General features: G+C 49.7%; 5 protein-coding genes across 6 annotated transcripts in view; 4 read left to right on the top strand and 1 right to left on the bottom strand.

The window, feature by feature from the left end:
* The first annotated feature begins 125 nt into the window (after window positions 1–125).
* LOC108097774 lies at window positions 126–3,271 on the top strand. Its single transcript, XM_017200301.2, is given in 5 exon segments — window positions 126–704; window positions 798–1,899; window positions 1,901–2,079; window positions 2,136–3,022; window positions 3,025–3,271. Coding segments are annotated over 5 exon segments (2,760 nt in total). The 5' UTR covers window positions 126–276; the 3' UTR covers window positions 3,189–3,271.
* Window positions 3,272–3,716: 445 nt separating this feature from the next.
* Window positions 3,717–7,275, top strand: LOC108097752. Its single transcript, XM_017200263.2, is given in 6 exon segments — window positions 3,717–4,471; window positions 4,529–4,691; window positions 4,749–4,974; window positions 5,029–5,466; window positions 5,468–6,896; window positions 6,899–7,275. Coding segments are annotated over 6 exon segments (3,084 nt in total). The 5' UTR covers window positions 3,717–3,873; the 3' UTR covers window positions 7,129–7,275.
* Window positions 7,276–7,786: 511 nt separating this feature from the next.
* Window positions 7,787–9,300, top strand: LOC108097483. The gene is made up of 3 exons (XM_017199782.1): window positions 7,787–8,756; window positions 8,817–8,958; window positions 9,015–9,300. Exons 1-3 carry the CDS (start codon window positions 8,258–8,260, stop codon window positions 9,181–9,183), a joined length of 810 nt encoding a protein of 269 aa, XP_017055271.1. The 5' UTR covers window positions 7,787–8,257; the 3' UTR covers window positions 9,184–9,300.
* Window positions 9,301–9,894: 594 nt separating this feature from the next.
* On the top strand, window positions 9,895–11,117 carry LOC108097481. Its single transcript, XM_017199781.1, has 3 exons — window positions 9,895–10,170; window positions 10,282–10,594; window positions 10,656–11,117. The coding sequence occupies exons 1-3, from the start codon at window positions 9,916–9,918 to the stop codon at window positions 10,994–10,996; spliced, it is 909 nt and encodes a 302-aa protein (XP_017055270.1). The 5' UTR covers window positions 9,895–9,915; the 3' UTR covers window positions 10,997–11,117.
* Window positions 11,118–11,185: 68 nt separating this feature from the next.
* Window positions 11,186–25,637, bottom strand: part of LOC108097480 (protein similar) — a 69,554-nt gene continuing 55,102 nt past the window's right edge. For both annotated transcript variants that reach the window (XM_017199779.2, XM_017199778.2), the window contains exons 9-12: window positions 23,479–23,981; window positions 22,613–23,408; window positions 20,748–21,430; window positions 11,186–12,809 (exon numbers count right to left, since the gene is read on the bottom strand). In XM_017199779.2, coding sequence (XP_017055268.1) covers window positions 12,189–12,809; window positions 20,748–21,430; window positions 22,613–23,408; window positions 23,479–23,981 — 2,603 coding nt within the window. In that variant the 3' untranslated portion in view covers window positions 11,186–12,188. The remainder of the gene's footprint in view (window positions 12,810–20,747; window positions 21,431–22,612; window positions 23,409–23,478; window positions 23,982–25,637) is intronic.

Raw genomic sequence — 25,637 nt, 5'->3', positions numbered from 1 at the left:
AGTTATGAAATCGCATGCTGTTGAAAAATGTTGCTTCCAGATTTTGTTAAATTATGATTATAACCAAGTGACCTCTGCAAATATTTGATATGACAAACTCCTAGCACATCCCTTTTTAGTCATTCTGTTTCCAGTTTCAGTACACACCGATTTTATTCAGGCTGCAGTTTTATATAAAAAAAAAATTGACTAAGTTTTAGCCAAATCTGTAGACGTGAAGCAAATTCAGATCTCTATTTTAGCTGTTTTTTAAAGTTAAAAGTTCCCAGCATCACCATGTCGCAGAGCTACGCCTACGACGTGATTCTGGTAAACTCCAGCCTGCCGATTCCTCGCAAATCTGGAAGCTTAACTGCGGCAGGAGGCCCCATCTACTCAGTCCGGCTGTTCGAGGACTTCGAGGACTTGGCCATAGAGCGCCTTTTCGTGGAGGAGTTCCCTCCGGATGTCCTGTCTGGCTTCACGGCCAGTCCCTGTGATTTGATTGGGTCCCTTACCTCCCATGGCGTCGGCGTAACCGTAAGGGAGAACGACGAGGTCATTGGATCGGGCAGTGGCATGCTGGGCTCCTCTCTTCTGCGACAGCTCACGGATCCCTTCTTCACCGTCACCGAGAAACTAAAGGTGGAGCTGGTTAAAGGCAAGAAAAGTGTCGGCGAAGTGGAGCTCCTCATAAAAATCAGCTCCGAATCTCCGGATATAAAGTACGTACAAAGTATATAATTAATTTATACATTTTAAAGTACTACTTCTTTGATTGGTTGGTTATGCATAATCAATTTCGTAATCCTTTCTAGTCACGGCCTCGTTCCATTCGGCTGCTATGATGTCTGCAAGCCGGTGGACAACTCGATCAGCAAAAGGGACATCATCTTCACCCTGGGTCGCTCTGGAAAGTGTCCCACGAACACCTGCATCACGGACGAGCGCCTGATGTCCCACGCCGGAGCTCCCTTCAAATGTCCCCATGCGGCGGCCGACAATCCGGAGGTTCTGGGCAACGAAGGGGGAGCCGACGCAAAGTGCGGCTGCCTCGTGGCCGGAATGCAGGTTCCCAAGGACGACAAGACCGCCAAGAAGCGGGAGCGGGCTGCACTCAAAAAGCTCGTCGAGGAACTGGGTCTGGATGATATAAAAGTTCCCATTCCGCCGCGCTCACATGCAAAGTCGCGCAGTTGGCACTGCAAGTGCACCTCGCCGCCTTCCACCACGGACAGCTCCTCCTGCGGCGCCAATGAGTTGGATTGGGAAGGGGCTGCCAAGAGGCGCAAGGCCTTATCCTTGACCACCTCTCGAGATCAGAAGGCTCGTCGAAAGCTAATGGGATCCTGCCCGGTCAAGGAACCCGAACTCAAGCAGGAGGCCTACAAGCCACCGCATCTCTGCCAGCTCTGCCACTCGGACATCAGCTGGCTGCCCAAGATCTCCGCCTGTCCCTACTGCGGCTACAAGACCTTCGACGAGTTGCGTCCCAGTGAGGAGCCCTACGATCTCACGGCGACGGCGCAGCAACTGCTGATGGACTGCCTGCGCAAGGATCCCTGCAGACAGAGCTCCTCTGGATCTTCGGCAGATGATAGTCTGGCGGAGAGGATAAGGAAAATCCAGGACGACAGTGACCCCAATATCCCCAAGCGATGTGCCTGCCTGGGCGGCAAACCATGCACCAAGTGCCGCATCCGCAAGCTCTGCGAGAACTTCTTCAAGGATAATGAGTGCAAAGCCCAGATAAATCCGCTGCCAGAGGCCCAACCAGAAGCCATTCCCAAGCCCACACCAGAAACAGACCAGGTGCAGAAAAAGAACTCGACCACTTCCCAACGTCGATCCCAGCTGATCTCGATCTTCACGGAGATGCGGGACTTGTACGGCAATAAGAAGGGCGCAGAGGAGGAAAGCTGCGCTGGCGGAGGAGCTGAAAAAGAAGTGTGAAGCAGCCTGCCGAAACTCCAGGTCCGCCAGGGCGCGCAGGAAGGCCCGGAGGTCGCTGAGAAGGGCTTTGAAGGAGATCGACGAGGCCTACCCAAAGCCACCTAAGATGCGGGTCAAGAAGAAGCGGGTTCACAAGAAGTCCAAATGGTGAGATGGCTTCCAAATCCCTGTAAAATCCACTAAGTTTCCTCATTCCTTCGCAGCTACACGTTCTTGAAGTACAAGAAGCAGCCGAAGGATCCCCGCATCGGCCACACGGACTGCATCTCGGACGGCAACTACACGGGCTACTGCAAGGTGCCCTGCCACATGGGCTGGATGTGGACCAAGAGCGAGCTGGCGCGCCACAAGGCCTGGCGCCCGGGAGCCATTGCCCGGCCGATCCGCCAGCTGATGGCCTACTTCCTCAGGGACTACCCCGCCGATAAGCTCTGCCTGTCGCGCTACCACTACCGCCGCAGGAAGTGCCCCAGGGATCAGGAGCAGGAGCAGGAGGAGCCCCTGGTGCAGCACCCCACGCTGCACATCTGTCGCAAGGGGGACGAGTACATCATCACCCTGCGTCCGCTGAAGGAGCCCAAGGCGCTGGCCTCCAGCGCCAATCCGTACGCGGACATGAAGCCCGTGGTCTTCCGGATCACCAAGGACCCCATGGCGGTGGCCCTCCGCCAGATGCGGGTGGACCTGCAGGACAAGGGGTTCGCGCCGTGCACCTGCCGCCGACCGGTGGCCAGTTGCTTCTGCCGCAGCCACATCGACAAGAAGTGCATCCAGAGCGAGGTGGCCAACCTCTGCCGGCAGCGCGGCTGGGCGAACAACGCGGACAGCTTCGTCTACTCCCCGAACAGCGACGACGACGACAGCGACCGGGAGTACGAGTTCGGGGTCACCCCTCCGGCGGGGGTGATCAAGCCGGACCGGAAGAGGCGGCCGGACAGGGCGAACGTGGAGACTCAGTACAGGGAGCTCGACTGGGCGGCGCCCTCCATGTATCCCCATCCCGCCAACATGATGGTCCAGTACGGCGCCTGCGTGATGGGCGAGCGCAAGAAGAAGTTCCCCTGGCTCTACGGAAAGGGCAACGTGCACGCCCCCCGCCGAAGCCCATCATGAAGAATCCGCCCAAGAAGAAGCCGCGCAAGAAGCTTCCCTTCCGGGCAGCTGGCGGCTACGAGGATCCCCGCCGATTCGATCCCACTCCCTTGAGCAGGCCTTGGCACAGGTCGTCCTCCCCGGGCTACGTTGAAATGTACTGATCATCCATTGAAGCACTTTTAAATCTTAAATGAACTATGACGGTTAGGCTGTTCGAATAAAGCCCATTTTATTTAACTAAAAACTGCATTTTTATGGGTGTGCAGACGAACACTATTGAGATCTATGCGCGTGTGCATCAGTGAGTGCTGCTGACACTCTTAATTTTTAAGTACAGGCTATTTTTAGTAAAAGTCTGAAATATACTTATCACTGTAAGATTTGCGTAGTCCATAGATTCCTAGAATATTTTCCTATATAAATCGAAACACAAGACAAATAAAATTGAGTTTCCTAAACTCAATCCTGTAAGTGTTCTTATTTTGGAGCCTTACAATGGGTACTAAAAATAATATTTTTAAATTTTCCGAAGGAGGTTGATATTCATAAGTTTAGATTTCTTCCTTGATTCGGAAGGCTTGCTATCAAAAGTATTAGCTTGCCTAACGTTTCCGAATAGGTAGCTTCTCCCAAAGGATGCCGAGCGTTTCACTTCACCTAAACGTCATAAGATGTTTTCCCAACCCACTTCATTCTCTGTTTGAAGTTCAGGTCGATAGCTGTAGGCTCAGGTCCTAGACAAATTACATAATTTTAAGTGAATTTTCTTGGCTTCGCTGCGCTTTTTAAATTATTTGTGCAAGGAAATTTTAAGACTCGTGGACGACCCGGGATCATCTGATTGCAATGGAGACGTCAGTTTGCCCGGCGCCGCCGCCGGAGAAGAAGGAGAAGCCGGTGGAGGAGCTGATGGACTGGGAAACCTTCTACAAGCACCGCGGGATGGTCAGCACGCGACTGGCGAGCAAGAAGGCGGACTACATGCACTGCTCCACCTACGAGGAGAAGGACAAGAGCAGGGGCAAGGACAAGGACAAGGAGAAAGAGAGGAAGGAGAAGGAGCAGAGGGAGAAGAACAAGAAGAACTGCGCCGCCTGCTGCTGCTCCTCCTGCGTGGTGCGCGACCGCGACGAGGTCTACCAGCCCAGGTGCCCGGGTCCTGGCCAGAAGGGCAAGCCCAACAGGGACTACATGCGCTGCTTCGCCGCCAAGCTGATCGTCCAGAAGCTGGACATGCCGGGCCGGGACTTCGAGTGCCGGGACAAGCTGCAGGTGCGGGCCGACGTGTGCCGCGGGTGCAAGATCTGCCTGAACGCGAACAGCATCAACGTCAACTGCCTGCCGGCGAACCCCAACAAGACCTTCCAAATGGAGCCCGAGTGCCTGCAGCGGCAGCTCACCGAGGGCATCTCCATCTCGGTGGTCTACATGCGCAAGGAGATCGGTGGGTTAAGGCAGTATATCCTGTAGGTTAGCTAATCCTATCTGCAATCCCCTGCAGCTCGCGGCTGCTACTTCCCCCCAGCGGCGGTGATCAGCCGCATGATCAACGAGTTCTACGAGATCGTGCACGACGCCAACGTGGAGCTGACCTGCAAGGGCTGCACCGTCGGCATGGTGAACATCCGCTTCGCGATGCTGATGCGCTGCCAGACCATCAAAGAGTAAGTAGCGCCTCCAAGGACCTGATCCTGATTGCGATAGCGCCTGAACTTCAACAGAGTTGCGGGCGGACGATTGGCGGGCGGCCAGGAGCGGGGCTGCTGCGCGGCGGCGGCGGCGGGGAGGAAGAGCTGCGTGGACGGGAACGTGGACCCGCAGGACGCCTCCTACATGTCCTCCTCCTCGATCGATCCCTGTGCGGGTTTCATGCCCAGTGACATGGAAGTGCCTCAGGAGAGCCCCTCCTGCTGCAGCGATGATAAGTGCCCCGTTTTCGAATGCAAGGTAGTGGAGATTCCCTTTGTAACCATGAACACACTTGTAACCAGCTTCTCCCAGGAGCCCCCTCCGCGACTGGTGGACATGGCGGGACCCTTTCCCGTCTACTCCTGTCCCAACGTGGACGACTGCTGCGTGACCATTGAGCCGCCGGCGGGACCTTCCACCCAGTTCTCCCCCTTCCACAAAAACGTCCTCGGGGAGGGAAACACCAACCGGGTGTGCCAGAAGCACTCCTCCCCCAAGCTGCGCCAGATGCACATCAGCCACGCCCGGTCCTGCGTCCTGTGCGGCGAGGACGTCTCCTGGCTGCCCAAGGTGGCCGCCTGTCCCTGCTGCGGCTACAAGCCGGTGCCGGAGTTCAAGGAGCGGCCCTACGACGAGGCGGCCACCGCCGAGCAGATCCTGCTGGACCACCTGGAGAACCCCGTGGAGGAGCTCAGCTTCGACATGGGATCCGTGGAGGGATGTCCGGGTGAGGGGGGAGCAGGGAGACCTTGGTCGCACCTCCGAGGCCTTCGAGGCCATCGTGCGGGACTACCAGGTCCTGCGGCGCAGCATACGCGAGTCCTCCATGACGAAGGCCTGCCAGTCGGTGACCAAGAAGCCGGCCAACTTGCCCGCTCAGGAGGAGGATCCGAAGCCCCAGGATCTGGTCAAGGTCTTCGCCGAGCTGCGGGACCTCTTCAAGGTGAAGACCCCCGACGAGGAGCAGCGCATCCAGGACATCTGCACGGAGGCCTGCAACCTGGCCAAGGCGCAGAAGAAGGCGAAGAGTCGCCAGAGCTCCCCAGAAAGGAAGAAGGCGGGAGCAGCGAGTGAAGATCAGGATCCCTGCGCCGTTCCGAAGCGCAAGAAGCGGCGTCCGCGGACCAAGCGGCCCTTCAAGTCCAGGTACTACTCCATGTACCGCCCGCGGGAGAGGCCCAGGATCACACCGGAGTGGGCGGAGAAGGACAAGAAGGTGCCCAGCAACATGGGCTGGCTGTGGACGGCCCACCCGCTGGCCTCCAAGCCGGGATGGCGACCCGGGGCCATCCGGCGCTCCATTCGCGGCATGATGCGCTACTTCCTGAAGGACTTCCCCGTGGACAGCGTGCCCGTGTCCAAGTACATGTCCTACTACAACCACAAGAAGTCCGCGAAGTCTCCGCCGGGCGAGAGGCCCGAGGACCTGGTCCAGGTGCCCACGCTGCACATCGAGAAGAAGAACGACGTGTTCACCATCACGCTGCGTCCGCTGAAGGATCCCAAGAGCCTCGCCCGCTCCGCCAATCCGTACGCGAGCATGAAGCCCGTGCAGTTCAGGATCGTGAAGAACCCGCTGCTGAAGGAGATCCGCGACCTGAAGCGCTGCCTCAAGGGGATGGGCTTCAGCAAGTGCTCCTGCCACAAGCCGCTGATGACCTGCTACTGCCGCAGCTTCGTGGACAAGAAGCGGCTGCTCTACCACGTGCGCCGCGAGTGCGAGCGGCGGCACATCGAGTCCTGCGAGGACGACCTCGTCCTCACCGACACCTCCGACAGCGAGGCGGAGTTCGACTTCGGGGTCACCCCGCCGGCGGGCCTGATGCACCCGGAGCGGCTGAAGACCTCGCACATCAAGCACACGGAGACGCAGTACGACGAGGCCGACTGGACGATGCCCAGCCTGTACCCACACATGCCCGATGCCACCGTTCAGTACGAGAGCTGTGTGATGGGCGAGCGGAAGGAGCCGTTCAAGTGGATCTACGGCAAGGGCGTCATCCAGGAGGAGCCCAAGCCGCCCAAGATGCGCAACATCCCCAAGAAGCCGAAGAGGAAGAAGCCGGTGCCGGGTCGCGTGGCTGCAGGATTCGCGGGCCAGGAGCACCTGGACTCCAGCATCTACAGCAGGGTGAACCACTCCGTTCCACCGCAGTTTCGAGTGACCCACGTGGCCCCCCTCGCAGTCCCCCCAACTACTCCACCGACTCGGAACTCCCGCTGAGCGGCGACCACATGCGGCTCCTCGATCAGGCGGCCTATCCCCCGACTGCTCCCCAGCGGAGGAGGGAACCCTGGGCCGTGGAGTTGGGCAAGGAGCAGCAGAGGCAGAGGGTCAGGCGGAGGACGAAGAAGCTGGTGCGGTTCGATCCCACCATCGGTCCCCACACCTCCGACAGCCACATCCCCTAGATTCGCACAGCCGGGTCGCTTCAGTTCCACACCCACACCCACACAAATTTCCCCCCATCCACACTCGATTTTAGCTACCCACCAATGTTCCGATGATAGTCACCCGCGTAAAATTGTAAGTTTTAATAAACACCTAAATTAAAAGCATTGCTTTAGTGCCTTGGCGAAGTTTATTTTCGGGAGTAAACTGAGGCTATAGGATTACATAATTAATGCCGAAATAAATGGTTTCCATATCATCCAAACCTTAACCTTTAGTAGCTATACCGTGATCATATAATTATTCAAAATATGTTTTGTTTGTTTAACCCTAACACATTTTTACTGAACGAAATTCAAATAGTCACTCTATGAGGTAATTATCCCACTGACAGTTTGTTTATCTAACCTTAACACCCTAACACGACCCAAGGAAGTCTTCAGTAATTCCCATGGTTCCCTTGCTCAATTCCGGATTGTTTACCCAACCTTTGTCGCACTGCTGGTGACATAACTGCAGCCCATAAGCGAGTTCACTCCGCGGAATATGCAAATTTTCCGGGCCACCGTCGCCCACAAATGTCTTTCTAATAAGGAGAGTTTACCTTTAGATCCCCACTGCACAGAGAAAAATATCAAATGTTTGTCATAAATGCTTTTCGAACGAATAACCGAAGATATAATTAAACTAAAACATTTTGTGAGTACATACAAGTAGTTTTAACAAGCAAAGAAAAAGTTTCAATTCTAATCTTTGGTTCACATAAAGTTGGGAAGCTATCCAGTTTTTCTGCGTGTATCTTTCGTCGCGGACTGTTGCACTCGCTCTATCAGAGGCACCATCTTTTCTCACTCGCATTTGTTGAATCACTTACTTAAGCTTCCACGTTTTCTTTCCTTATCCTTTGCGAATCAGTTATCGTTATTCAATCAATCGTTGAGCATCTGCCGCCGCGAACTCCCAAACTCGAATTCCGCGGAGCGTTAAAGTCGCGCCTCCGTCTTACGCCTTGGTGTTCGGACTAAATGAATATCATATCTTGATTGCCGGAGCGTGGGGCATGTAATTCCCCGACTTCGTAGAGCTTACAAAGTGTGCTCCGAGTTTCGGAGCGGCGCTCAGACGAGTTGCAACCGCTCGGGCGACAGCATGTGGTTGGTGCGGACCTTGTACTTGCTGGGTGTAATGGCCCTGTTTCCGCTTTTGGGTTACTTCGGGGAAAGTGTCGATCATCTGAGCTACGGCGACTTTTACGGCAACGCCAGCGCCAGAATGCTTCGATTCCGCGACTTCGAACCTCGTCACCAAAGTGAGCGAATGGATCGGGAACTTGCAATCGAAGGAGATCAGAATTCCGAGCTGGAACGCGAGGGTCGTGGCTTCCATTTCCATGCCAGCGGAGAGGATGTCAGTGTGGAGCTGGAGTTCATCGTGCCCTTCATCAAGGTTCCAGTGAAGAGGAGCATGAACCTGGCCCGCGACGCCGTCCAAAGTATCCTCAACTTGAGAACCGGAGCTCTGATCAACACGGCAGTCGTAGTGGCCGCTGGAGCAGTGATTGCAGCAGTGGTACGACTACTCATAGCTCCACTCGTTATCACTTCTATTGGGAACGGATATGGCTATAAGTCCGAGACAGGCAGAGACAGTAAGTATACAGTATATTACCCGAAGATGGATATATTTTAGAATATTATTTATTCAACAGTGCGTCGCCTGACTGATGTGGTGGAGTCCCAACTGGAGGAGCACAACATCGACATGTCTGTCTGTGTGCAACGGATGATCTGCCAGTATCTGCAGAGGAACATATCTTCTGGCTATGCCAGGGTTCTGAATGTTCTGACCAGGTAAAATTATAAATTTATTAAATCTTTGTGCACTCTAATTTGAATTATATTTACAGCTCTTCCTGGCTTCACTCTTTTGTCGATGGAACTGCAGTTTTCCATGCCATCCAAACCGCAAGGAGCAGTCGCAATTGCGTTCACACTTATCGCAGCTGTAGGTGGCCCAGTCACTTAAACTGGAAACCGGGAGGCTTATCACAAATATTTAAGTTTTTTAATGGATAGTCTGTTAGCATTGTTTCAACATAAAATAGCTTACAGTTGCTAGTTTATTTGTTCTTAGTTCTAGAATAGAAAGTAATGTTCTTGAGATTAAAACTGAGAAATATATTTATAATATTATTTATCGTTTATAAGAAGCCAATTTCAATAAAAAGAATCACCAAAAATATCACATCTCTTTCCTTCGTCGAATACTTTCTTATGTAATAGAAATGCCGGGAAATTGGATTAATTTCTGCCACTTCTCCACCAATTAGAGAAGGTGATTATAGCTACCTTCCGCTTTCATCTGGCCCGACATTTCCTTCAGCTAATCGTTTTCGCACCTCCGTACTTGTTATGTCACACTCCCCAAATTGTTGCATTTTGTTTAAAGACGTGAGTGGGAACTAGAGTCACACTCGAAATTATAGCAGCCACGAGCCAGCCAAGCGGCAATTACACGAAAAGAAAATTTATAACAATTTGTATTAAAAATATTAAAAAGATTTAATTTAAGCAATAAAATTTGAAGTCTTAAAAATCAGCGTAAAATTTATTTGTGGTATTTTAAAATACATAATATATAATCGAATATAATGTATAAACTTTGCATGAGGGGTTTTATTTTTCAGTGCACAGGGAACGCATCGAAGCAGATCGACGGCGGTGGGTAAAAAGTGTGCTGGTGACACCGCCTGGGAAATTGATTCAAATGTTCAGCAACTTCGCAGTCGGACGGGTGTAACCGGAGAAATGAAGCTATTGTACCTGACCTGTGCGCTCCTGGCGAGCTTCGCTGTGATTTGGGCCGCCAGTGGAGAGGAGGAACAGGAGGAGGAGCCGGGAACTGAGCAACTTGCCAAGCAGCACAGCTCGAGGCAAAGTCCTGGCCAAGGATTCAAGATCATATCCTTCGATGCAGTGGGCAAAAACATTGCTCTGGGTCTGGATTACCTAGTGCCCTTTCTGGAGGTTCCTGTCAAGCGAAAGAGAAATGCTCCGCCGAAGGTAATACTTCGCATTGATTTAAAGAAAAAAGTGCAACAAAATCGTGGTTTATAAAGTGATTTTTGCGAGCGTTTTAATTTTGCTCGGTTTTGTACTTACATGATTTTTCAGCCACTTGTGATCGTAAATTCAGCGGCAGTTGTTAGCTGTGGACTCGTGGTGGCAGGAGGAGTTCTTGTGGGCCACTTGATCCGCAGCTTGGGATTGGAAGCCATTACAGGAGATCCGACCAAGCCCATTTTCGGTAACTCTTCCTTTCTTAAACCAAAGTCCTCGGAGGAGATTTCACCTACCTCTACTCCTTCACCTGGATTGAATGCTACAAATGCCACCTCCAGAGGACTTTTCGATGAGGATCTTAACATTTCTGGATTCTTTGACAACTTTAAGCTGATATACCGCAACGAAACTGGAGACAGAGTGGGTATGTCTTTACTTTTAACACCAGTTTTTACCCATTTATTAAACTACAATTCTTTTGTTAGCCACAAGTCTTCCCAATATTATGGGAATCATCGAACAATCGTTCTTCAAGAACGAGGTTGATCTTTCCGTGTGCCTGCTTAAATCCATTTGCACTTTGACCCACAGAGCAGGTGAAAAAGTTCTGAAGGGTGAGGCTTCAGATGTGGAGCATCTACTGGATGGAGCCTCCAAGTGGTCCTGGCTGCTGGCTTGGCTGGAGCAATCCGCTTTTCGAGACGCCATCGATGCGGGGAAAGTAAGTTCGCCCCATCACTGCACCATCAAGTACCCGGAGTGTAAGTGGACGGCTCCGGAGGAGCAAATTATGGAGTTGTTGCGCAATAACGTCCAGTTTAAATAGGCTAATGCAAAATTACTACATATGTACATTACACGAATAAATGTTTTTACATTTACTCTACATGATCCGTACATGGATGGGGTTTGCGTCTCGAATTCGACGTCGAATTAATTTGCTTGCGTTAACAAAACTTACCTTACCTTTTAAAAAATTAAACAATTCCATTCCCTTCTATTAAAAATTCCAAGATTTCTGCATGCAACTTTCATCGAAATGAATTCTATATTTATTTGCCAATTAATATTAAAACAAGTTTAAAAACACTGAACATTGATTGAATTTGGATTAAGCAAGCAAACAGTTTGTTTTGTATGATGCGCCTTAAACAGAATTAAAACTAATTTACATAATCAAGGGATACAAAAATCGAGAAATTATTGAAACTGATTGACACAAAGTTAATTTATAGAAATGCACAAAGTATAGCCTGAATTTAAGATCAACTGAATCAAATTGGTATTTACTTAAACCACATAATTAAAGTTAAAGTATTAAAATTCCTACAAACTTTCATTGTAGCATTTGAAAACATTGAAATTAAAGACTTAAGCTAAGTTTTACATATTTTTTTTGTTTTTTTTTTTATCTTTTTTAATAATTTTTGTAAAACATGTTCAAAAACTCTTTTTTTTCGTCACAGCATTTTTGCTTGAAAGTTATAAAACAGAATACAACCGTCACCAAAAAACTTGTTTGAGCCTTCTAGCAAAAAACTATGAACATTTTCCAAGATTTTTTCCTCTTAATAAAATTATAATTTTAGTGTTATTTTTCGACTGGTACTTCTCCTCCTCTGCTAATTTGCTCCTCATCCTCTTGTTGTGTAAAGATTGCATATAGAAAAACATTAAGACTAAATTACATACGTGTATATTCTTCTGTTCTAGGCAGTTAACATGGCTACAAAACTATTCAAGTGTGATTACCCTTCCTGTTTGTAAATGTGTCGGTTAGCATGGGGTCGGAGGTCAGGGGTCAGGTGTTGGTTCGGGTTGGGATGGGTCAGGTTCTCGTCGGTCGGGTGGTTGGTTGGTTCGTTGGTTGGTTGTGCGGGGCTACCTACTTTCACGCAAGGCTCAAAATCAATCTTTTGGTTAGCTTCCTCTTCGATGCTCAGTTTAATTTCAATGTTTTCCTCAAATCCGCCCGAAAATGCCCCTCATCAAATGCAGTGCATGCAAGGACGAGGATCCTAGGCCATCTCCGGCCATCCCAGGACCTGCTCCAGCTGGTTCTCGCTGAACTCGAAGCCGCCCTCGCCCATGATGTAGTCGTCGTTGCACAGGTCCATCATCGCCGGCGTGTGCAGCAGGGGATTGCTGCTGTCCAGGAAGGAAATGGAGGTCTTCCTGCTGGGGGCGTTGCTTCCCGATCCGCATCCCTCGAGCTCCTCCTCACCAGTCTGCTGGATCACCGCATCCAGGGGCGGTGGGGCAGACTCGGCCTGCTCGCTGGCAGCAGCCGCTGAGGTCACCCTCTTGCGAGGTGACCCCGATGCCCCGTCCACCAGGCTGTTCTCATCGATGCCGCTGTCGCTCGAGGCATCCGTGTCGCAGGCCGTCAGACCCGGCGGCATGGAGTCATCTAGGGAGACCACCGAGCCAGTGTCGCCATCACCTCCTCCGGCGTCTGAGCCTCCGAAGACCGGAGACAGCTGGAAGTTGGTGCCGCTGATCAGCGGATTGTGGTGGAAGTCCCGCAGCACCGCCGACGTGGAAGTGTGGCAATGCAGAGGCAATCCGTACTTGCCCAGGGGGTTCGACTGTCCCAGGGAGTTGTCATCATCGATTATCATGGTTTCGGATTCGCCATCCTGTTTTTGGGGGCAGAAAAGAAGAACAAAAAAAAAAAACCATTAATTAGTAAAACGTATTTCATTCGGCACACAAAAAAAGTATCAGAAAGGAACTTGATCTCACAAAATCATTAGACTTTAAGGAACAACAAGATTAACTATCAAAGTTTCTTTCTGTGTAGGAAACACTACACAGCTCACAGGATTTTTTACAAATTAACCAAGGATTACAAACTTGTTTCGGTAAATGGATCGATTTACATAATAGCCCTTCCTAATCATAACTTATTGGTGTTTATTATTAATAGCTTACAATTAAAATTACAATAGTGACTTAAGTACCGCAATCTGTGCCTAAATTAATTTAAATTACCCTCCGAATTCCCCGGCAAGTGTCTCCCAGGAGTACGCAACTTTTGACTGAGTTTCTTGGCTATTCCTATGCAAATGCCGGCTATTAACTTGGTGAGACCTGTAGGGAGACTTTGATACCTTGACAGTAAAACGAAAATCGAGCGGAAGAACTGGGCTAAGTCGGAGCCACGAAGACGTTTAAAGTCACTCGCTCAAGCAGGCTCAAGTCGAATTCCCTGCGGAAAAGCCCCGGGAAAGCGAGGAACAGCAGGAAGCTCTCAGCCAGTGAAAAGCCAGGCGGGAAGGTCCAACCCGAAGCAGAAAGGCTGGGGAAACCCGCAATAAATCATATTTTAATGATGGTTGGGAATGGGTCCTGCTGCTCGCGCTGAAACAGAATCCGGCGGCGGGACATTATTATGCTCTGGATTTCGGATTGACACAAAGAACGCCCCCACTTTCGCTTAAGGAGCCACCAGTCCAAGTCCATTTCCACTCCCGCCAGTCAGACTGACAGGAAGTGGGGGGAATATATCAATTTCGACCGCTGCCAAGCGGCCGCCTGCATTTTTCGCACAGGGAAAATAACATATTAACGTTGGTTTTCTGCGATAATTTATATCATCAGTTTAATCGAAATTGATATAACGAGATTTTATTTATTTTACTTTACGTTATTTATTTTATGATTTTTTTCTGTGCAGACTTTCACAACTAGAAGACGAGGATAGACTTGTCAAAAATGACCACCATGGCTGTGATGACATCCTTTGGTCAAGGGTTCAAGTGCAGTCCGTTGACCCTCTGTTTGCCAAGCTTTCACCACGGACTGCTGGTCTTCGATTGCAGCGGGTGTTAATTGCAGCAATTACGAACTGAAGGCGAAAGTGCTGTAAGTTGAGCGGTGTGCAAACAAAACAAAAACAAATAAAGTGAAAGTGAAAGCGAAAGTCGGAGCCGTGACATCTGTACATGAGGGAACTCCGCTCCTGAGGGCACATCCTCGGAGGCAGTGGGAACCGCCCAAGAACATTTTTCCCTGTCCACGGCTGACAGGGCGTATGCGTAACGAAATGATGAGAAACTCCGATGGCACGCGCTTTCTCCCCAGGACATCGATGAAAAAGTAGGAGCCGTGTAATAGGTTTATTGTTTGATATATCGTGCGGCTTGACTTGGCTGCCCGGACTCGGCCATCGGCCTCTAATATGCTGTAATAAATTATTAAAGGCAATTGCTGCCACGCAAAGGCAGAACTATTAGATAAAGACGGCATTGTCCGCGCTAAAGGTTTCCGGAAATGCCAAGGCATTACAATAATTGGCAGTCCACCTCCGCTCCTCCACTTTGATGTCTTAGGCAGCAGCTTTGCGCCGACTTTATGGCGGATTTCCCCCGAGTTCTGCTGAGTCGGCTCTGCAGCAGGCCGCCGCGTTTAAAGCCGTCTAATTGGATTTTTCCTTTTTATGGCATCGCATTTCATCGACGCCTGGCTACGTGCCACGCCCACACGGCCCACGAAAGTCCAATAGGAAAACAAAAGCAATTAAAGCCAAACTTCGCTGCCAAGTTTCTGCAGAAAAATCTGCTGTCACCGCATAATAAAGAGGCAAGGCAGGCAGCAAATGTACGCAGGGACTACAGTAACATTCTGCTCAACTCGACTCTTATTGCGTAATTCTACGCATCGCAGCACTCCTGGGAAAACGCTCGAAAGGATTGCCCTCCCGACTTGCCAGGCCTTCCGTAACGAGGTGAAATTGAAATTGAAAACTGGGCCCCGAAATCAATAAGCAATAAACTTGAATAACTCATGCAGCCATCTTGGCCAACGAGAGACAACGAGGCGTATGCGTAATGCAATTGTCGCCAGGCATATTTTCGCTGAAGAGGGTGGGTTTTCGCTTTCCAGAGGTTGTTTGTGGAATTTAATTTCGGCACAGCGCTCGTGTGTGACGAAAATTCGTCATTTATTTACAGGGGAACGAAGCGAAAGATTTAAATTTGTCGGGAAAGTAAAACGAAAATCTCAAGATAACAGGGAAAGTTATCCATGTGTTTAGATGTGCTCGGCATACTCAAGTTTTTGCCTTGAAGACTCTGCTGCGAAGACAAAAGGAGGAAACGGCATTCAATTTGGGGGACAGGACCAGTTTGGGCAACTTGATTAGCTGGCAGCATCATTTATTCCAATCAAAAGATTTTAATAAATTGCCAGTCAGTGGAGCGACAGCCGGGGAACAGGCAAATACAACGCTCGATGCTGAATGGAGAATAATCAATTCCCGGGCCGGCCTGTCAATACAAATATGCTCGATGCTCGAGGGCCAATGTATGCACATAAATCGAGGGGAAAAGTTGTAAACAGCGACGGCGCCCAGTGCTTTTCCAAAGAAAACACAAATACAAACCCTGCCTTTCCCCGAGGAGCTTCTATCTCTTTTTTCTCGGCTGTATCGGTTGATTCGCTGGGGTTGCGGCTTTATTGTTTTATTGGATTTACTAAAATATTTATTAAAAGTTTATTAAAATACTTTATAATCCAGATATCATATCGTACTCGTATGCCATATCGTATCGTACTACGTTCGCTTGTATATGTATAAGTTGCTTGACATCTTGTATATATATATTTTAGTTATGTATATAGGTGTATATATGTATAATATTGCATACTTTGTGGCGTTTACACACTAGTTTTTTCCATACTTAGCGGATCGATTCGATCTGATTCGATTCGATACGACTCGAGTCTAATTCAAGGCTAGTTTCGCTCTACGCTGTCAAATTACGCTAACATCTTGTGGAACTGGAGGTATTCTCGGTGTGGTTCGTGTGCTGTTCGTGTGGGACAGGGTATCAGTATCAGTATTTTCGGGACGCACATAAGCAGCTTAGTCTGTCGACAAGCACAAGTAATTGTTGCAAATTAACCGGAGGCGCTGGAGAGATTTGTCGGCAAGGCGAATAGGGGCAAACGTCCCATGAAATGACTCTTCATTTGTCCGCCTCTCTGACAAATGACTCCGAGGTTGGGGTTTATGCAAAGGTTGTAACACTGCAGACACAACCGAGACCTGTTGATCTCGGCAGTCATAATCCAGCTTTGCATAATGCCCGCTCAATTAATCAAGGCTCCCGTTTGGAGTGAACTCCAAATCGACTGCTGGATGGGAGTGAAGTGACTCACTTCCTGGGCATTGGGAGCATTAATCAAAATCAGCCAGCCGCCAAATCAATTGCAACGCACACAAGTGCTTGTCACCCTGACTTCTCGCTTCGCTTATGATGAGTTGGCCAAAACGAGAGCTACAGAGCTACAGTAAACGGATATGTCAAGGGTGTTTGTATGTGTTTTTGTGTGTGGCATTAGCTCGCATGTCTGTCTTCATTGGCTAGCCCCAAATTACAGCTAATAAAGTTGCACAATAAATCTGTATTCAGGATTCAGGGGGGACTGTCTGTGTGTTGAGGTGACTCACAAATTTCACTAAGTTTACTTTTCGTTTCGTTTCGTTTTGATACTTTACTTTGAAGCTTCTCCGAGGTATTCGACGCACATAAGTAGGCTATAAAAATTACACAACATTTAGTTAGTTACTTTAATTTACTTGCTCTAGACTCGCATTAGCTTTTGCTTTAATTTAGCTTTAGTTTAGTTTAGGTTTAGTTTTAGGTTTAGTTGGGGGCTCTAGTTAATTCATTGCTATAAATGCGAGACACACACAACAAGAACTGGAGGTAGTAAAAAACGCTCGTTATCGCTATCAAGGGGTCGCACAACATTCACTAAGGTGTATTGAACTATCAAAAGTCGGAATAGGCGTATGTTAGGATAGGTATATGTATGTATATTTTAGTTAATGTTATATGTATACACGAGGTATGTAAGTTGGCGCCGATCGGATCGGGACGCTCGTTCGCCGCCGATCGGCCTACGCGATCGTACTTATGCATGTACTGAGGTATATGTGGTATATTTGTGGTATTGTATGTACTTTCTGTTCGATTCTCGTTCCCGATTTGCACTCCGTCGCGATAAAGCTACCCATCTCCCCGATTCCCCCCGCCTTCCAAACCCTCTCTCTCTCTGTCATACGTAACGCGAAAAATTCAACTAAATGCGATGATTGGGATCCGTGATCGTGATCGTGCTACCAAGTCGTTATTGTTATTGTAATCGTTATGCGATCTGAATTTGACTTGCGCGGGGTCAGTAATACTATCTCGATACCATAGCTAATATTAGGCAGATTACTGGCTACTGTAGTTTTTATGTTTAGTTAAAGCCACATCGATTAATTTGAGAGTTCGCCTAGCTTGCTAGCTGTCTGGTGTTTGCCTCCTTCCCATTCTCCAATCCTATTTACATCCCTGCTTAGATCTATGTATAAGTTCCGCGCTATGTGTATATAATTTTTCAGAGTTTTCGGCTCGCAGTCTTTTCGGGCTATAATTATTTTAACGCAAGTGTTCTCAAGACCCCACTGTGGAGCTCTGACTAATGATTATCGAGAGGAATATACGCTAGTTAGTTGCTAGTTGCCTGGTATTTGTCTAGTTAGTATCTCGAGGATTGCTTGTCAATTTGCTACAGTAAAATTTTCTAGTAGGGCGCCGTTTGTCCGTGTGTTTGGCCTTCGTTCGATGAGGTTACTATTTGATGGCTGATCCGGAGGTAGTTTCGGTTTCAGTTTCAGTTCCACTTGCTCGACTTGCCACACGAGGTAGATGCGGTTACGATCTGATCTATCTGGCCATTTCTCCTACGAATTGTGCTACTTAGCCGGCGAAGCTCGCTCCTGGCCAAACAAAAGCGGCTTAAATGACAGAGTAAATAAGGCAAATAAGGTAAACGGGGCAAAGGATGTTGAGTAGGGAGCAAATATTTGGCCACGTACACACATGTGTCGCCCGAGAATAATGCAAATTGGGGTCTCCGGTCCTCGGATCCGGAGTAGCTGCAGCCAATTACGGAGCAGTCGGGCGATTCATTAATGCAGGGACTACGGACCATGGACTACGGACTACGGACCACGGAAAGTGCCAGCCGTGACGCAAAAGTCCGGACGGAGTGGGAGGCTCGTGCGGGCCATAAAACCAGCCGAGTGCTAGGTCCAAGCCCGGGCTTTTTCGGTACATAAGAGACACGTGCCGTGAAACAAAGAGAGTGTGTGTTCTCCGGGAAAAGAGAAAGGCGAGTGCCAAGTGAAAGTGAAAGTCCCAGCGAGAGGGAAAGTTGTGCCGCAGCGAAGAGCGTCAGCTGTGCGCAGCGGAAAGGAAATAAAGCAGGCAAATACAGAGGCAGTGGCAAAGGCAAAGGATATACCCGGATGGGTGGGTGGGATTTTTGGGGGGGGGACTACTGCCCGAGTTGGAGGTGCAAAATCAATACGAATGGAGCCCAAACTCAGGCCAGAGTGCGGCACGCGCCGCCTCCGCTGCTTACCGACATGCCAAAGGATGTGGGATGGAGAGTGGGAGGTCCTTTGGCGAGGGCACAAGTTCCATTTCCAATTCCAATCCCAGTCCGATGGCCTGGCTAAAGCAGTGTCAATAGTGGGAGTCTCGGCATTTTAAATTCCCATCCGAAGGCGGGGTTAGTTGCGTGTAAACTGGTTTGCCTGCCGTCGCATTTTCTGTATTTGCCAGCTGGATATTTATGATTTGAGTATTCCGGATCGCCGGCGATGTGCGTCAGACACGCTACGCCGAAGTCCCGGGAAGTTAATTAAGCCGCCGGGCGACACAATGAGAAATCGGTTGGGATATACTCGAGATATATAAACAACCCCTCTTCCCGTACGTGTATGTAGGTCAGTACGCGACGGAAAATCAATAGGGGTTTCGTTTTTAAACATTCAGGGGCCCCGGGGGAAATAAATCATAAGGAAATCAAAACAAACACAGCGTTGGGTAATGTTTTTGGTTTTTCTTTCGTCTCGGAAAAGTGACTGCGACTTCTCCTTCGTTAGGGTGTATTTAACGCTAGTAAAAACAAAACAAAGGAACTATGAACTAAATTAAGGGACAACTAGTAAGAAACGAAAGCTCCTGCCAGGTTAAAGCTTCGGTGGCGACCCGAGGTTTGTTCTATATACGCACTATGTCTATCGGCTAAGTCTAGGTATATATCTATGGTATATAGACTATATATTATGTGTATATATGCGTGTGTGGGTGTGTTGTGCGGTTGAATCGCTGCCAACACGAGGATTGTTCTTTAATTGCTAATAGTTTCTCTATGTATATGTGTTGTGTTTGTGTTTTCCTTTAGTTTTGACTTTTCACTAGAACTAGTGTGCATATTTGTCTAGCTTAAAGTTGCCTCCTCTTCAACTTTCCTACGGGGATTTGCTCCGCTCTCTTTTTGTACCTTCAGCGCTCGAATTTCAGTTTTCAATTTTGCTACTTTTCGTTCACAAATTCTGACAATTTACATGGGCTCCGCTTGTGCTCCTTCGTGGTATTCGAAACACGACAACAAAAAGGCCAAAATGAACTCGAAAACAAACGCGTCCTGTCTCTCTCAGCTTCATATCCTTCCTTTCTCCGAATTCCTGCACTGCTGCTGCTGCTTCTGCTGCTGCTGCTGCTTCTTTTGCTCAGTCAAAGCTTACACATCTAACAAATTGCTCGAAAAAGTTAACAGAAATCATAGGGATAAGGTCTAGAACGTAAACCTGATGGATGCCGATGCCGGTAACTCAAACAACAAAAGCAAATGCTATCACAGTAAAAAACTTAAAGTTGCCGTATTGAATTTATATAGTTTACAATTTTATTGCAATCGCACTCTGATCCGCACTCTCCTCGTCTAGTGATGTCTCCTCAAATAATCTACTCGAATGGTATTCTCCTACCGCTCCTCGTATGTACAACAGAATTGCTCAACAGAACAGAAGATTTAACAACTCGCTTAGGCTTATGGCTTAGGGTCTGTAACTTAAAAAGAAATCAACAAATCGCGCCAAGCCACAACTTAGGACTATCGACCGATCAACGCTCTGCTTCGCCTCGGATTTGATCGGACCGGATCGGCGATCGGCTAGCGGCTAGCACTATTTTAAATAGTCTACAAAATGTATAGTTTTAAAGTCCACGCTGCAGCCGCAACTGCAGCTCTCTTACACGTCTAGACTATCGCTATCCGCTATATAGAGTATATCTCTAATATATATCTAAGGACTAAGGACTAAGGACTAAGCACTAAGGTCTAGGGACTACAAAACGGCCTTCCTCTCGCGGCGGAAGGAGGTTGCCTTGTTGGTTGGTTACAGTTTACAGTTTACAGTTTACAACTCATGCCGAGTTATCCGTACTCTCTAGGGTCTAGCATTATAAAATCGATCCATTTACAAAGACAAATTGTAGAAATGGGCTTGTCCATTCGCTTAGCCTAACAATCCTTGGTAATTCGGTAATCATAGCCGGCTGTGCTGTGCTGTGCTGTGCTGTGTGGTGTTTCCATTAGCTAATTGAGAGGCGGGTGAAGGTCTCCGAGTCGGCGCTCCGACGCTGCGACGCTGCGACTCCGGGACTCTAGACCTTGGCCAGCTGCTTCTTGGGCCGCATGGGCACGATGCAGTAGCCGGCACTCACGTCGCGTCCGCTGACCAGCAGGTTCTTCAGCACCGAGTTCGACTGCTGCTGCTGCTGCTGCTTCTGCTGCTTGCTCTCCGCCGCCTGCGACCACCGCTCGCTGGCCGCCCGCTTTGCCGCCTGGCTCTGCTGCTGGGCGGGATCCTTGCCGATCAGCTGCTGCAGCAGCTGCGGCGACTGCACGTCCAGGGTGCCGAGGGTGCCGCTCTTCAGGCGCTTCGACTCCACGGGGTTTCCTGCCCCTGTCGCACTGTTCAAATGCCGCTTATTTCCATGCTGCTGTTGCTGCTGCTGTTGCTGTTGCTGTTGCTGCTGCGGGACGAGGTTCACCTTGGCCACTCGCGGCTGCGTCGCGGTGGGCGGCTTGCTCTCCACCAGCCGAATTGTGGCCTTGGTGGTCACCGGCGCAATGGTGGATCCGTTCAGCAGCTTCAAGGCGGGCTGCTGCAGGTGCTCCTGCTGCTGCTGCTGCTGCTGCATTAATCCCTTGTTGTTCTGAATGGTTATCAATGGCACGGCATTCAGGATGATGTTCTGCTGCTGCTGCTGCTGCAGTTGCTGCTGTTGCTGCAGCAACTGGATGGTCGTCACCTTGCAGGCGGAAGGCGAGGAGGCTGCGGGACTCACGGGAGCCGCGTCGGCCACCTGCATCTGCAACAGGTCCCAGCAATCCAGATTTGCGGCTGAAAGAGAGGAAAGCAAACACGGTTAGCAATAGAATTGGAATCAGAAAAATCAAAAGAAATGTGCTGTCTAATCCTGAAATTTATTGGATCGAACGCCAGCCAAGAAATAATTCCTTTGCCCATGACATTGGTGCTAATTTAAAACAATAATATTTGGCTGCCTCAAACATTTTGCACATAAATATAAATAAGTGGGCACATTCTCTACACCTTATATATCTGTGCGGCTGCCTGCCTTCGTATCTGTATCTCTGTATCTTTCTATCTCTGTATCTATTCGGTAAGTAGCTAATATCGCCTGGTGTGTGCGACATAAATCAGCCGCGATTAGCTAGTGAAATATTCAAAAGGCCTAGCGGCATCTGTCAATGAAGAGCAATTCCTGCCCCGTCCCTTTTCAGGGGCTGTCATAAAGCCCAGCACTTGCAGTCAATACAATTGACAAGGCCAGGAGCTGGTGTCACGGAATCGTGGTGGCTCTCTGGCCATCAATCACAGAACTCGTGCCGTGACATGTGTCAAAGGTAAGAGAGCAATGTGTGAAAATTACGCAAAGCGCTTACAAACCACTGGAGTGGAGCGGCGGACCCACATCAATTAGCTCTCCCGCAGTTCCCCAAAGCGGAGGAAAGCGGAGGAAAAGCGGAGGAAACGGGGCGGAGGAAGCCCAACCCGAAACCGAGTGACATCTTCCGCGACACGCAACAAAAATTCAGAAATTTTCTTTATGTTTGCCTCTATTTTTACATGTAGGCGTCGGAGTGCGTGCGTGTGCGTTGGCAGCATATCATAAAAAATAAAGCAAGTTCCTCGGGTATTTTTAGCGGGGAACTGCCATAAAATTAGGCCTCTCCAAAGGCAGGAGGCCAAACTATGGAATATTTCCAAAGCAAACAGGAAAGAAAGTCCCGAAGGGCCGTAAATCAATCTATAAAAGCCATCGAAAGTCGCTCTCTATTAAAAAAGTAAAAGTGTCGTTAAATGTCCCCTCCATAATTACTCATCAATTGTTTCTTTTTAATGCCGTCGATCAATCCCATGAGATGACTTTTCGTTTATAATCCACAACCAAATGTTTTAAAATTCCCTATCTATTAAAGCAACCAATTGTGGCAACCTTCTGGCAATTGTTCTCCTATTTTTAGTTCTTCCCTCACTTCTATTTTTGAAAATACTTACAGTCCTTGCTGTAGTCGTTCTCAAATGCATCCTCCATGGAATGACACAAGCTGGCTCCCATCTGCACGTCGTACTTCTCCTTTTTGCACTCGATGCTGAGGCTCAGCAACTGCTGTTGCTGCTGCTGCTGCTGCTGTTGTTGCTGCTGCTGTTGCTGCTGCTGCTGCTGGCGTTGCTGCTGCTCCTCCTGCAACTGCAGCTCCTGCTGCAGCTGCTGGAAGGTCCTGAACTCGTTGCCACCCTGCTGCGCTTGCTGCTGGTGCTGCTGCAGCCGCTCGCTGCACTCCTCCGCCATGGTCACTCCACTTCCGGCCAGGATGGAGAGGGTTCCGTTTCCCGATCCGCACAGCAGAGCTGCCAGTTCGCTGGAGTCGCTGGTGAAGACCGCCGCCTGCTGCTGCTGCTGTTGCTGTTGCTGCTGCACCGGCGATGGCGAGAGCGACGAGACCGTCGACGCGGGCGACGAGCAGAGGGAGTTGGAGAAATGCTGCTGCTGGTGGACACCGCCCGACTGCTGCTGCTGCTGCTGCTGGTAGCCAGTGCTGGAGGCGAACTGCTGGTGGTGCTGCTGCTGCAGCTGCTGCAACTGCTGCTGCATCGCGTCGATCTCCTTGGGCACCATGGTCTGCAGATCCTCCGGCGGGCACCACATGAGGTCCGTCTCCGTCAGCAGGGGCATGTCGTCGTCGATCGGGATGTAGGGAGCTCGCATGGCGAAGTCCTCGAAGGAGAACTCGTCCTCCTGGGTCAGCGAATTGGGGCTGCACAGCGAAGGCAGGCTGCTGTCCTCAGGGCTCTGTAATAAATGTTAGGAAATATAGATTAGTAAAGATACTCAATGGGTATAAGATGAAGGATAAACCCACCTTCAAGGTGATGCTGGGCGAGTGCAGGTGCTGCGAGCACCTCGTGTCGTTCGACTCCTCGCGGTAGTTGAACAGCGGATCGATGTTGCTGCTGCTGTTGCTGTTGTCGTGGTGCTGGGGATGGTGTTGCTGCTGCTGGCTATGCTGTTGCTGCTGCTGCTGCTGTTGTTGCTGCTGCTGTTGCTGGTGACTGGGATTACTGGCCGCGGGAGTGGGAGTGAGCGGGCTGAGCGGACTGTTGGCGTAGCTGTTGCTGCTGCTGCTGTTGCTGGTGTTGGTGTTGCTGCTGGTGGCCGAGTTGCTGCTGCTGCTGGGGCTCTGGTAGTGCTGGCCACTGGCCGTCGTGGAGCAGGTGGTCGAGTCCAGGGAGTTGATGTCCTCGGGCAGCAGGCAGGAGCCCATGAGGCCGACCAGCATGTCGCTGAAGGGCGTCATCTCGTCCAGCTGGATGCAGTTGGTGGAGGCCAGGTGGTGGGACAGGTCGTCGGGTTCCTCCTTAAGCACTGGAATCGGAGGAGAACACATGCAGTTAGTGGCGGTTCCACCTAGTTCGTGGTGAAGTGCTACATCTCAATTCGGTTTCTGTTTCGGTTTCGGTTTCGCCTACTGTTAATTAACTCTGCTCCGAACAAAACCCTTGGCTTGCGCTGCCGAAATTTCAATTATCGCTCGCGAGAGTCGCTCCTAATTGACAGCTCCCAATTGAATCTAATTGAAGGCGGCAGCGGCACAGCCGCTCCCCTCGTGAATTGGTCGCCTCCGTTCCAGTTGCCTCCGCACCGCAATCGGAGCAGAGCCAAGATTTTTATGGCCGGCGACTCATTAATCATTAATCAGCGTTTCGGGCCTATTGACGTACGCGGAATAGATGCAAGCGAAGCGCTTCAAAACAGGAACTCTAGATCGAAGAGATCGCTGGCTATTTATGTGGCATTAAGCGACTATCGGGTGCATCGCCCCGGATCAGGTGCAATTGGGCTTATCAGCCGGGGTCCCGAACCGGGGTCGATCTGCCCGCGAGATTGCGCTGTGCGTCATCCCAGCCCACTCAGAAATTCCTAGGCATCTTCTGAGCGGAGCCCCAGCCCTCGTGCCATCCCAATCCCCATCCCAATAGCAATAGCAATCCCAATACCAATCCCCATCCCAATCGCAGTCCCATTCTCGTCATGGGGTTCGCTATACTAGATGCTATGCTAATAAAACTGGTCCCAGCCGCCTGTGTGTGCCGACTATTAAGTTGCAAAATGGAAATGAGAAACTAACTAAAACAACGGAGACCGCAGCCAAATAGAATTTCAAATGCAAGTCCAGGTTAGCTGGTGTGAGTGCATTGTTTGCCTTTGGCTCAGCCGCGTGCTTCCATCAAAGAGCCATATATAAAGCGGATAAGTCCCAACTGCGGCGACTGCCACCGGCAGCCATATAAGCCGGGAAATAGTCAGCGGACTGCCCTAAGCCAAATGCATTTGCATTAGCAGAAATTTATACTATTTTACTACTCTGTAATCCAAGAACATATCCAAAAGGGGATTCTGTGATTCCTATTTTAAGACAATCCTATAGAATTGGAGGGATTGTGGGCAGTAAAGATGCGATTAGCGGAGTGCAAGGGATTTGCACAGCTGTAGCCGGAGCTCCTCTCCCCGCATCTGCTTGCTCTTGCGGTCGCTGCATTCGACACAAACAAATTAATTAACAATGCACGCCCAAAGGTTCGCGAGGGGCCTCCGCCCGGCGGTGTGACTTGTAATTATGGCACTCGAGTGCTACTCAACGCTGCCTTGCGGAAAAAACAACAGGAATTATGGCGCAGATAATGCGGCACACACAGAAACAGAAACTGAAAACATCGTACCAGTGTATCTGTATTAAAATCGAGGAGTGCATTTTACGAGATGTTCGCAAAGTGCTCCTATGCACTACCGCTCATCGAATGTGTTGTTTTTCGCCAAAGTGCAAGGCCGGGAACGGCATTTAGCGGCTAACTGGCTAACTGGGCCTACACGCAAGGCTAAAACAGCTGCCTCTGGGTATCTGGGTCTTGACCATCACCCAGTGATCCAGTCACCCGGTCAATAGGAATCGAAGCGCACGGAGAGAAAATCTGTGAAGCCCTCAGATGATCAGATGATTTATTAATTAGAGAACAACCTCGA

Source organism: Drosophila ficusphila, unplaced genomic scaffold, assembly GCF_018152265.1.
Source record: "Drosophila ficusphila isolate 14025-0441.05 unplaced genomic scaffold, ASM1815226v1 contig_791, whole genome shotgun sequence".
Lineage (NCBI taxonomy): Eukaryota > Metazoa > Arthropoda > Insecta > Diptera > Drosophilidae > Drosophila > Drosophila ficusphila.
Note: the sequence above shows the minus strand (reverse complement) of the source record. Positions and strands in the feature narration are given on the sequence as shown.

Bases quoted from the DNA above. Each gene is read 5' to 3' on its own strand.
- LOC108097483 (XM_017199782.1), top strand. From the start codon at position 8,258: ATGTGGTTGGTGCGGACCTTGTACTTGCTGGGTGTAATGGCCCTGTTT. The intron at 8,757-8,816 runs GTAAGTATACAG...TTTATTCAACAG, and splicing joins GTCCGAGACAGGCAGAGACA to TGCGTCGCCTGACTGATGTG. The intron at 8,959-9,014 runs GTAAAATTATAA...TTATATTTACAG, and splicing joins GTTCTGAATGTTCTGACCAG to CTCTTCCTGGCTTCACTCTT.
- LOC108097481 (XM_017199781.1), top strand. From the start codon at position 9,916: ATGAAGCTATTGTACCTGACCTGTGCGCTCCTGGCGAGCTTCGCTGTG. The intron at 10,171-10,281 runs GTAATACTTCGC...ATGATTTTTCAG, and splicing joins AGAGAAATGCTCCGCCGAAG to CCACTTGTGATCGTAAATTC. The intron at 10,595-10,655 runs GTATGTCTTTAC...TTCTTTTGTTAG, and splicing joins CGAAACTGGAGACAGAGTGG to CCACAAGTCTTCCCAATATT.